Genomic DNA, 12,008 nt, shown 5'->3' on the forward strand with positions numbered 1-12,008 from the left:
AAGAAAGTGAAGAGGAACTAAAGAGCCTCTTGATGAAAGTGAAAGAGGAGAGTGAAAAAGCTGACTTAAAGCTCAACGTTCAGAAAATGAAGATCATGGCATCCGGTCCCATCACTTCATGGGAAATAGATGGGGAAACAGTGGAAACAATGTCAAACTTTATTTTTTTGGGCTCCAAAATCACTGCAGATGGTGATTGCAGCCATGAAATTAAAAGACGCTTACTCCTTGGAAGAAAGGTTATGACCAACCTAGATAGCATATTGAAAAGCAGAGACATTCCTTTGCCAACAAAGGTCCATCTAGTCAAGGCTATGGTTTTTCCAGTGGTCATGCATGTATGGATGTGAGAGTTGGACTGTGAAGAAGGCTGAGTGCCGAAGAATTGATGCTTTTGAACTGTGGTGTTGGAGAAGACTCTTGAGAGTCCCTTGGACTGCAAGGAGATCCAACCAGTCCATTCTAAAGGAGAGTGATCCTGGGTGTTCTTTGGAAGGAATGATGCTAAAGCTGAAACTCCAGTACTTTGGCTACCGCATGTGAAGAGTTGACTCATTGGAAAAAGACTCTGATGCTGGGAGGGATTGGCGGCAGGAGGAAAAGGGGATGACAGAGGATGAGATGGCTGGATGGCATCACTGACTCGATGGACGTGAGTTTGAGTGAACTCCGGGAGATGGTGATGGACAGGGAGGCCTGGCGTGCTGCGATTCATGGGGTCATAGAGCGGACAGAACTGAGCGACTGAACTGAACTGAACTGATGGAGGGTCTTGAAGGCCAAGTTAAAAAATTTTGAACTTAAGCTTAGTAAGCAATAAAAAAATACAGGTTTTGAACAAATGAGGTATTTTAAAAATGGTGCTTCAGCAAGATTATTCTAAGTAGTGATATGTCATAAATAGTGAAAAGACGGCGTGATTCAACAGTGTTGCCAATGTACATTCCCCTTCTCAAGAAATGGAACAGCTTCTGTTCTCAGTGAACTCCCACTTGAATGTGCATGGTGGTGGTGATAAAGGCTCTGAGACACGGGATGGATGCATTGAAAAAAAATTACAATTAAGAGCGATGTACTATAATGAGTTCTATTGAAAGAGATTCTTTGGAAATTTTGGAAGAAGTAACTCACTGCCCGAAGGAGATGTACAATGCTTCAAAGTGATATTTGAGCTGAATTCTAAAGATGGTTCAGAGTCAGCCACGTGTCAAAAGGGAGGAAGGACTCTAAAGCAAAAAATAAGATGCACAGCAGGATATATTCAGAGGACAATGAAGTGCAGTACAGAAGAGTATGGTTAAAGTAGGTTACGGCTGGATTGGATTAATAGAGCTAAGTCTCTTCACAAAGTCTTGAAAGTTGAGAATTTATCCTATTGGCAATGTAGAGACTGGCATGTTTTAAAGCATGGGAATGACATGATTATAATTGTGCTCTAGCCAATTCTGGTACCACTCTGTAAGTCAAACTGGAAGAGAAAAACTGGAGTCAGATGAAGAATCTATAGTATTTGATAAGCAGGTGGATTTAGAGGGGGGAAAAAAAGCAAAAAGCAAAAAAAAAGATGTAGGTTTTATGGCTGGTGGATTGGAAGAATGGGCCAGAAACTGGGAAGCCAAGATAAGTAAAAACCAGGGAAATGGCAGTTGTTTAGCTTTAGATACGTGAAGACACTAGTAATACCGTGTATACACAAATGGAACTGTCTACTGGGCAGCTGGAGAGCAGACACTAAAATGCGGGAAAGAGGCCAAGAATAAAAACAGACATTTGGGAGTCATTCAAAGGTGAAAGTGAGATGGTAAGTGATAAAAGTGTCTACTTTTCAAAGAATAAGGGCTGAGAATTGAACCATACTTAAGTGATTGAAGAGAGTAAGGATAAGGTGATATGTAAGAGGGGAAAAAGACAGACAGACAAATAATGTAGTACACTAGAACACAGTTTCAAGTTAGGGAGTGGAGGTCACCAGTTTCAGCTTCATTACATACATGTCAAGGACATGAGGACAAAGGAAAAAGTCATTAGGTCTACCGATTAAGAAATTATTAGTAGCATTTAATATACTTTTAGTAGAGTCACGGATAAGAAAGGTGGATGAAAGTCAAATTATAACAAGGTAATAAGAATCTAAATGTCACTAGAGTAGTTCAGTTCAGTTGCTCAGTCATGTCTGACTCTTTGCAACCCAATGGACTGCAGCATGCCAGACCTCCCTGTCCATCCTCAACTCCTGGAGTTTACTCAAACTCATGTCCACTGAGTCGGTGATGCCATCCAACCACCTCATCCTGTCGTTCCCTTTTCCTCCTACCTTCAATCTTTCCCAGCATCAGGGTCTTTTCAAAGGAGTCAGTTCCTTGCATCAGGTGGCCAAAGTATTGGAGTTTCAGCTTCAACATCAGTCCTTCCAATGAACATTCAGGACTGATCTCCTTTAGGCTGGACTGGTTGGATCTCCTTGCAGTCCAAGGGACTCTTAAGAGTCTTCTCCAACACCACAGTTCAAAAGCATCAATTCTTCAGTGCTCAGCTTTCTTCACAGTCCAACTCTCACATCCATACATGACTAATGGAAAAACCATAGCCGTGACTTGACAGACCTTTGTTGACATAGCAATGTCTCTGCTTTTCAATATGCCGTCTAGGTTGGTCATAACTTTTCTTTCAAGGAGTAAGCGTCTTTTTATCTCATGGCTGCAGTCACCATTTGCAGTGATTTTGAAACCCAAAAAAATAAAGTCTCTCACTGTTTCCCCATCTATTTGCCATGAAGTGATGGGACCAGATGCCATGATCTTAGTTTTCTGAACGCTGAGCTTTAAGTCAACTTTTTCACTCTCCTCTTTCACTTTCATCAAAAGGCTCTTTAGTTCCTCTTCACTTTCTTCCATAAGGGTGGTGTCATCTGCATATCTGAGGTTATTGTTATTTCTCCCGGCAATCTTGATTCCAGCTTGTGCTTCATCCAGCCCAGTGTTTCTCATGACGTACTCTGCACAGAAGTTAAATAAGCAGGGTAACAATATACAGCCTTGACGTACTCCTTTTGCTATTTGGAACGAGTCTGTTGTTCCATGTCCAGTTCTAACTGTTGCTTCCTGACCTGCATATAGGTTTCTCAGGAGGCAGGTCAGGTGGTCTGGTATTCCCATCTCTTTCAGAATTTTCCACAGTTGATTGTGATCCACACAGTCAAAGGCTTTGTCATAGTCAATAAAGCAGAAATAGATGTTTTTCTGGAACTGTCTTGCTTTTTTGATGATCCATACTATGAGTATCCATACTCATAGTACAAGTAGTATGTTAATACAATAGATTATATATGTATACTCTTTAATTGCTGAATATCACAGAACTCAGCATTTTAAAAAGTAAACTGTAGACTGATATATTTAAATTTTAGAAACAAAAACAGAACTGTGAATTACATATAGTATATATAAAAGCATTAAACAGAGACTGGAAGAACATAAACCCACTTATATGATAGTGAACTAGGTATGGGAGAAGATATGGGACTGGGGGATAATGGCCAAAGGGGACTTTATCTGTAATGATTCTGCTTTTTATATAGAGAGGGAAACAAATACAACTAATTGCTAATTGTTCTTAACTCCAGGTATTGTTCTGTAAATGTCAAAATGGGATTGTAATATGATTGAGGAAAGATGCCAAAGAGAGTGACAAGCTGCTTTAGTGGAAGCTAGAGACGGTTTATAACTCAGAAAGTAATACAGCTCGGTCCTATGAGGACATCTACAACCTCTAAAGAGATGTCCATATGGTCGGTAACATCCTGTGAGATGGGGTTCTAACTCACTTGCTACTGCAGGAGGCCTCTGAGGAGCAGATTATTCTTCCATTGTTCTTCCCATCTGACTGTTCCGGGGAGAACGGCTCTGTTCCTTGCCTACTCACCATGTGCAATTAAGTGATGCAAAACAACCTCAACAAATTCCTAAGTGTTCAATATGAAAGGGGTACACAAAAGTCAAGTTTCCAGAAGCATCTCTCACCAGGCTTTAAACTTGAGGTCCATTCCTGCCGTTTGTTTATAGTATTCTTTGTATTCTCTATACATTTAACCCTCATTTTGAGAAGTAAAAGAGAAAATGAGAAAGTATAATGGTGACAGAGTAGACATAACAGACTTCTTAGAAAAGTATGGCAATGAAGGGAGAGAATAGAAAATAAGATTCAGAGAGCCTGATGTAAAGGGTTTGAATTTATGAATGGTTATAATTTCAGGGCAATGATCTGTGATCCCCAATCATTCATGATATTAGAAAACTACCCCCTTTCCACCACTCTCAATTTAAAAGGTTCAAATGATAAATTTACATAAAAGAGCTGCTTACTGTTTATAAAAATGAAAGGCAATCAAAATATGTATCTATATATACTCTTTCCAGCTGCAAATATGGCAAGAATAAAATTTATTAAGTAAACAACTGCTAAACTAGACTTATTCACAAAGGACAAGCAATTGAACCTCAGCTCTTAGTAAGCTGCTATTAATTAAAAAACCATGGAAGACTGAATGTATAAACTGAATATACCATCATATTTGTAAATATAATCTTTATTTTATTTGACATTTGTGGAACACAAACCTCACTAGAATTAAAGCTCCACACGAGTATTTCTGCTTATGTTCACTACCACCATATACTGAGGGCTTAGAATGGTACTGGGCAAATGGATCAATATTTATCAAATCAGTTCAGTGAATACTAATTTAATAAACTATTAAAATATACCTAATCTTAACCCAGAAGCGAAACAATATACGTTATATACATTTCCTTAATCTTCTCAAGGATTGAACTTGTACTGAAGAAATAAACATAAAGGCAAGTTTCTGAAGTAAATTCTGTAGCTCAAAAATTGCCACCCAAAGACCAAGCTAGGGGGGAGCCAAATTCAAGCAAGAATTCTGGGTCCTAACAGGTTGACATATTTTAGTCTCTTGAACTTGTCAGTATTCCTCAAATGAACCCATCAAGTATCTTTGTGTTCAACTTGCAGGGGGGCTAGCCCAGATTAAGATGATAGTAAATAGAAAGGAGATGGGGGGGGGTGGTGTGTGTGTGTGTGTGTGTGTGTGTGTGTGTGTAAATTGCTAATTGATTGGTTACATTAGAATTTTTTTTTAAAATATTAATTTATTTGGCTGGATTGGGTCTTAGCACAATGCACACAGGCTTCTCTCTAGTTCCGGCACTCAGGCTTCCTTGCCCTGTGGCATGTGGGATCTTGTTTCCCCAACAGAGATCATACACACGTCCCCTGCGCTGGAAGGCAAACTCCCAATCACTGCACCACCAGGGAAATCCCGGTTATACCAGGATCTTAAGTACCTTCTGTGTGCCTAACATACGAATGGCATTTTATTGTTGTATAAAATAGAACAGAGAGCCTGTACAAGAACAACAACAAAGTACTTATACTTGTTCTCATTTATATAGTCCTGTAAAGTAGGACATTATCATTTTTTAAAGATGATGTAGAACCTCAGAATTTAAATTCAAAGTCATATAGCCGGCAAGCGGCAAAGAGAATTTCAAGATTTCTGTCCAAGCTTACCTCACTAAAAAGTACTATCCCTTATCATGAAATAATCACTTAGGGTTTAGGGTAGTGGTAATTCCCTGGTGGTCCAGTGGTTAGAACTCTGCTTCCACTGCAGGAGGCCCAGATTCAATCCCTAGTTGGGGAACTAAGATCCCTCAAGCCATGTGGCACTACCAAAAACAAACAAACAAACAAACAAACAAACCCTTTAAAAGTGATTTTCAACCACAACAAACATCTGAAAAGCTTTTGAAAATACCCATGCTCAGGCCCTATTCTCCAGAAATTTGTGAACTAATTGGTCATGGGTACAGTCAGGCATCTATCCATATGTTAAAATACTCCTCAGGTGATTCCAACAGGGGGCCAGGTTGCAAAATGATCTTTGAATATCATCTTAAAGAGATATGTCAAAAAGGTAGAGAAGATGAGGGAAGCCAGTATTATAGTCACCTGTTTCAGTATATGCAGCCAGAATTTCCAAGTTTCTGTTGAGACAATTGTAAATGTCTTGCTGGCACTCCTTGGGTTTTTCACTTTTATGGAAATCTCCAAAGCCAGATCAGCTTTTGGACACAAAAGTCAACTACATATAAGTGGAAAGCAGCAGGCCCTCAGAGGGGGTAAAAATTAATTACAAAATACCCAGCACCAAAATAGGGTCTTTGATTGGAACTGGCAGTGGCAGAAAAGGGTCTCCTCTGGGCATATTTCAGTTGTCCTACGTAACGTGCCAGTATGGTAAATTATTAGACCACTACAGAACTGGAGAGAATGACAAAAAAGTTCATGCATTTGTTCATAAAAGTATTTACTGATGACTTGCTTTGTACAGGGGGTTGTAGAATTTGAAATAATGACTTCTGCCTTTCAGGAGCTTGTAAACTACTTATATAAAAAGGGAGTAGTCAATACAACTTGATCTGAATGCTCTCCTAGAACAAGGGTTGGATTAATCACTGGGTCACCCCAACTGAAAAAAGTCAGTACCATGATTTCTAGACGCGGGAGCCTGGTAGGCTACAGTCGAGGGGGTCGCAGAGTCGGACACGACTGAGCGACTTCACTTTCACTTTTCACTCTCATGCATTGGAGAAGGAAATGGCAACCCACTCCAGTGTTCTTGCCTGGAGAATCCCAGAGACGGGGGAGCCTGGTGGGCTGCCGTCTATGGGGTCGCACAGAATCATACACGACTGAAGCGACTTAGCAGCAGCAGCAGCAGACGTCCCAAAATTCTAAGCTCCAAAGGAAATGTCTGTCACTTTGAAAGAAGAGGTACTTTTGAGTGATTTGTGTTCTGGGTGTGATCCAAGCATAATTTCATTGGGTATAATTTCATTTAAGGGAGACTCTTCATTTAACACTTTCCAGTTGGATTTGTTCTCAGTATAGAGCTATATCACACGCTAAAGTGGGTAGCGAGTGGTCTACTGAGAGTTGTAGGCAACGAAAACATACATTACCCAATAGCATTGGCGTTGCCAGGAAGTTATGTCCTTAGCGGAAAATGTGGAGTAAGGGTCTCCAGAAACTCGTGGTAGAACCCAGAGACTAGAATTTCAACAGCAGAGGGCTCTGCAGCCGATTTCACATAAAGCTTTTACCGACCGGACCCCCCCCCCCCCCCCCCGCCCCCAGGAACTTGCCCCATGACAAGATGAAACTTTCTCAGGGAACTTAACGCATGGTAAAATACACGAAATGTTCAGGGTTGGATTTATGTGTTTCCCATAACCTCTACTCTGGTCTGACCGTTAAAGTCCCTTGCAGATACTCTTGATCTTATAGTTTGGGGTTGGGGATGCGGAGGAAGGAAGAATGAAATTTGCCCATGAAGCTTTCCAAACGAATGCTTATTTTTCCTCGGCTTTTGGAAAGAGTTAAAACTGGAGGAGGATCAGTCCTCAGGAAATTAGTTTGGCTCTTCTTGCCAGTGACATCTCGGACAAACACGTTACAACACAGTTTGGGGGGAGGGGAGGAGAAGAGTGAGAAAAAGAAACTAATTCTCTGGGTTCATAGAAGCCCCTCTCACTTCTCAAAGGCGTTCCGACGAAGCTAGACGCCACTCCTTAACTAAGTTTCGCTTTAAGTCTACGCATCCAGGCCGCCCGCTCCGTCCTCCCGCAAGTACGGACTCCAAACTTTCGGCCCCTCGCCCGGCCCCCAGGCCGTAGAACTCCTCCCGGCATGCTGGGCTCCGCTCCGAAGAGCCCCGAGGCCGGGCGCGGCAGGGCCGGAACGAGGATCAGCTGCTCGCGTCCTCCCCAAAGGCTGCCCGTACCTGTCCAGCATCTGCTGTAGGGCTTGGTCCGGCATCTTCGGCGGAGCCGGCGCACTCGCCTCTCCGGTGAGCCCGGTCAGGGCCGGGCCCAGGACAATAGCACTGAGAGGCGGCGGAGTAGGCCTCAGTCCGGCGGCAGCCGCGAACCCGCCACCCAGCCTCCCGGGGCGGCTCCGCGAGCCCGGCGGTGGCGGTGCGCGGCCCGCGGGCGTCCGGAGGAGGCAGTGGGGAGCGAGGAGGAGGAGCCTAGGGCGGGGAGACGGCAATCGCGGCCGGGGTTCCTGCCCGTCGGCCCGGGGTTCCGGTCCATGGACCGCGGGCGCCGAGTTGCTGCCGGCGGAGGAGCTACCTCTGTGAGGTAAGAGTCACCGCCTCCGTGCGCGCTGGGGTCACGACGCAAGGCGGCCCAGAGCAGCCTGGGAGATGTAGTCCTCGGACCGTCCCCGCTAGAGGCTGCACAGCCCGCCCGGACCACCGCCGCCGCGCCCGCCGCCGCCCGGCCGGCGCCCTCCCGTTTCCTTCCTCCAGGGGGAAAAATGTCCTGCGGGCCGCTTTCCAGGAAGCAGCAGGATGTGCCGCTCCACTGTCAGTAGCATCAAGGTCAGCTCTCCCTGCCTGTTTTCTCTCAGCTCTGGTGCTCAGGTGGGACCGAGCCAGGTGAGGGGTGGGATCTAAAGGGCCATTTCTCGGCAGGGTCTCCAGTCCCGGCCGCGGCGTCGGGGTGGGCCGTGGAGGGGGTGGGGGTGGCAGAAAGCGTCTTCGGAAGCCCTCAGCGCTGGGGCCAGCCTCTGCGGCGTCTGAGCCCATTTTGGGGAGTTACACAACCCCTGCAAGGGGTCGGATGCTCTAGTGCGTGAGGTTATTCCTGAGGGGTCGGAAGGGCAGGGGCTGCCTTGACCAGATGGTTCCCACCCGAACCTCTCAGTGTATGTTTCTCAGGGCGGGGGGAGAGGGGTAGGGTGTGTGTGTGTGTGTGTGTGCGTGCGTGTGTGTGTGTCGAGGGGAGATTATTCCCTCCCCCTCTAGGAACCTTCTAAAATGTGCCTGGGCTTTCAAGGGCTCGCCAATAGTCTCCAAATGGAACATGGTCGTGAATAAACAGCTCTTGCTTACTCAGCTGTGGGTTGTCAGGGGTGTTTGTTTCTCTGTCTGCCGCTGGTCAGTGTTAACCATTTCTAGTCGCCTTGACACCTCCAAGCAGGTGGATGTGTGTGGAGGAGAGATCAAAAGGAAAAAATCATAAATCGCTCGTTGAAGTTATTCTCTGATGCTCTAGGGACAGCTTTGGCGGGAGGAAAAGAACTGTTGGCTAAAAGGAAGGAGTCTTTTGGACGACCTGTGGCGTTCTCTAGTGCTGTGATTGGTAGAACGTTTGGTAGTTTTCCCCTGATTATGCCTAATTTCTGCCGCAAGATGTTTGATTTTTCTTTACATTAAAATGTGTTTTTAAAGTTCTTTTAATTTTTACGCAGAATTTTGCAATCAGCTCTTAATTTCTTGCTTACAGTCTGCTTCCTGAATATAGTTGAACTAGAGTGTACATCGCCAGGAAGAAAAATAAAAATAACATGTGACCAGAAGTTATTTGGCCTCTGATTTCTGAATGATGCTTTTATGAAAGACTTTGGGAATTTACGTGACTAATTATAATTAATGCTTTACCCTTTTCTCATGAAATGAGAAGCAGGCCCATGACAGGGGAGGGAAATAAGTAATTTATTAAGGCATTTGAGATTTTAAATTCCTATTTATTACTACTCCTACTGGGTAAGTCTTCTCTTACTGTGTGTTTATCTGTTAAAGCAATTGTCAGCCAGAAGGAGATGGATACATACATTCTGCTCAAAAAACAGAATTTTATTCTAGCATATTGATTGCATAGGTTAGAGCAGACTCCATTTAATTTTATGACTTACATTAAAAGGAATTTTCACCTCATCTTAGAATTTCTGTTTGAACTTCAAACTGGGAAGTAATGTGGTACAGTTCTATTGCTAGCAAAGTGGTGTGCAGATTATCCTTTTAAAAAAAAAATTATATTAGCATTTTCATGAAAATTCTGCTTCCTGGCTGTGTCAAAAATCCTTTGAAATAGGGAAAAAACTTTGTTATTCACCTTAGGACTGGTTAGGGAAAAATGAAGCAATTAGCACCTGACCTAGTAATCCCACTCCTTGGTATCTACCCAAGAGGAATAAAGATATATATCTACACCAAGACTTGTATGCCAACATTCATAGCAGCATTATTCCTAGTAGCCAAAAAGTGGAAACAACCCAAGTATCCATCAACTGATGAATGGATAAACCAGTAAATCTGCCTGGAATGCAGGAGACACAGTTTTGATACCTGAGTCCGGACGATCCCCTGGAGAAGGAAATGGCAACCTATTTCATTATTCTTGCCAGGAGAATCCCATGGACAGAGGAACCTGGGGGGAGCTACAATCTGTAGGGTTTTAAACAGTCGGACGTGACTGAAGTGACTGAGCATGTACACATGCACGCCCAAAATGTTATTAGCTGACAACAAGGAATGAAGTTCTAATACATGTGACAATATGGATAAATCTTGAAAACATGTTAAGTGAAAGGAGCTAGTCGCAAAACACTACATATTGTATGATTCCATTTATATTAAATGTTAAGAATAAATTCACAGAGACAAAGTAGATTAGTAGTTGCCAAAAGCTGGAGGGGCTGGAGAGAAATGGAGAGAGATTGCTAAAGGGCATGATGTTTTTTTTGGGGCTGATGAAAATGTTCCAGGGTTAGAGTGGTGATGACTACACAGCTTTGTAAATTATATTGCAAAAATAATATAAAACAAATTTAGATTCTGGTGATGGTGACACAAATCTGTAAACAGACTTAAAAAATTTAATATGAGTTAATTTTAGAGTATGTAAATTGTTGTTGTTTAGTTGCTAAGTTATGTCCAACTCTTTTACAGTCCCATGGACTATGGCCCACCAGGTCTTCTGTCCTTGGAATTTTCCAGGCAAGAATACTGGGGGGCGTTGCCATTTCCTACTCCAGGGTATCTTCCCATCGCAGGGATCGAACCTCCGTCTCTTGGGTCTTGTGCATCTCCTGCATTGGCAGGCAGATTCTTTACCACTAGCCCCACTGTTTGTCAACTTTATTTTCCTTGGCTTTAGGATTTTCAAATTAGAATAACTGGAATCATAATTTATCCTGACTTTGAAGTAAAAAGTTCTTAATTGCTTAGATCTCAGTTTGACCCCCTCCAAATAAAAAGCTGAAATGCACTTACCTATTTTACATAGAGTTAAAGATTTATGGTAAATGATATTTAACCAAGAGATTAATAGCATGACCACAAAAATATTTTCCTCAATGTTATGTTTTGAAATAGAAATTAATCTACTGAAAATGTTTAAAGATTCTCCCAACCTTGGAGGATTAGGATCGATAATGTAGAGTTATCCTAAAGAGTTATGAAATGTATTAATAATTTTATAATAGATTTAGAAATACCTAAGTATAGAACTATAGGAAATTTGAAGTAGTATATTACTTTAATGTTCTCCCCTGACACTTGTTTTGAACTGTCTGCCAAGGGATCCTAGAGATATTCCAAAGAAATAATATAAAATATCCAGGTGTCCTCCAAGGAGAATTGTCAATTGCTAAATTTGCTGATAAACTGCTGGTTGAGTCCACATTGCAGGTTACAAAATATTCTTCATTAATTTATTTAGCAGACATTTACAGAGTATTTATGATGTGCTTGGGTACTCTAGTCACAAATTAACCAATGACTGCCCTTTAAGAACAAAGGAAAGCTATGACAACCTAGACAGCGTGTTGAAAATCAGAGACATTACTTTGCTGACAGAGGTCCATATAGTCAAGGCTGTGGTCTTCCAAGTGGTCATGTGCAGTTGTGAGAGCTGGACTGTAAAGAAGGCAAAGCACCAAAGAATTGATGCCTTCAAACTGTGGTGCTAGAGAAGACTTCTGAGAGTCCCTTGGACAACAAGGAGACCAAACCAGTCAATCTTATGGGAAGTCAACCCTGAATACTCATTGGAAGGACTGACGCTGAGGCTGAGGCTCCAGGATTTTGGCTACCTGATGCAAAGAGCCCACTTATTGGGAAAGACCCTGGTGCTGGGAAA

General features: G+C 42.8%; 2 protein-coding genes across 5 annotated transcripts in view; one reads left to right on the top strand and one right to left on the bottom strand.

The window, feature by feature from the left end:
• Positions 1 to 8,222, bottom strand: part of MARCH5 (membrane associated ring-CH-type finger 5) — a 54,407-nt gene extending 46,185 nt beyond the window's left edge. Inside the window, exon 1 of the mRNA XM_005698211.3 lies at positions 7,865 to 8,222. Coding sequence (XP_005698268.1) covers positions 7,865 to 7,899 — 35 coding nt within the window. The 5' untranslated portion in view covers positions 7,900 to 8,222. The remainder of the gene's footprint in view (positions 1 to 7,864) is intronic.
• The window catches only part of CPEB3 (cytoplasmic polyadenylation element binding protein 3), a 202,761-nt gene continuing 199,038 nt past the window's right edge, over positions 8,286 to 12,008 (top strand). For 3 of the 4 annotated variants that reach the window (XM_018041460.1, XM_018041463.1, XM_018041464.1), the window contains exon 1: positions 8,302 to 8,464. The gene's annotated coding sequence lies outside the window, so the exon portion shown is untranslated. Of the gene's footprint in view, positions 8,465 to 12,008 lie in introns of all 4 variants that reach the window. The other variant, XM_018041465.1, reaches the window with a different exon arrangement.

The sequence above is a fragment of the Capra hircus genome, chromosome 26 (assembly GCF_001704415.2).
Source record: "Capra hircus breed San Clemente chromosome 26, ASM170441v1, whole genome shotgun sequence".
NCBI lineage: Eukaryota > Metazoa > Chordata > Mammalia > Artiodactyla > Bovidae > Capra > Capra hircus.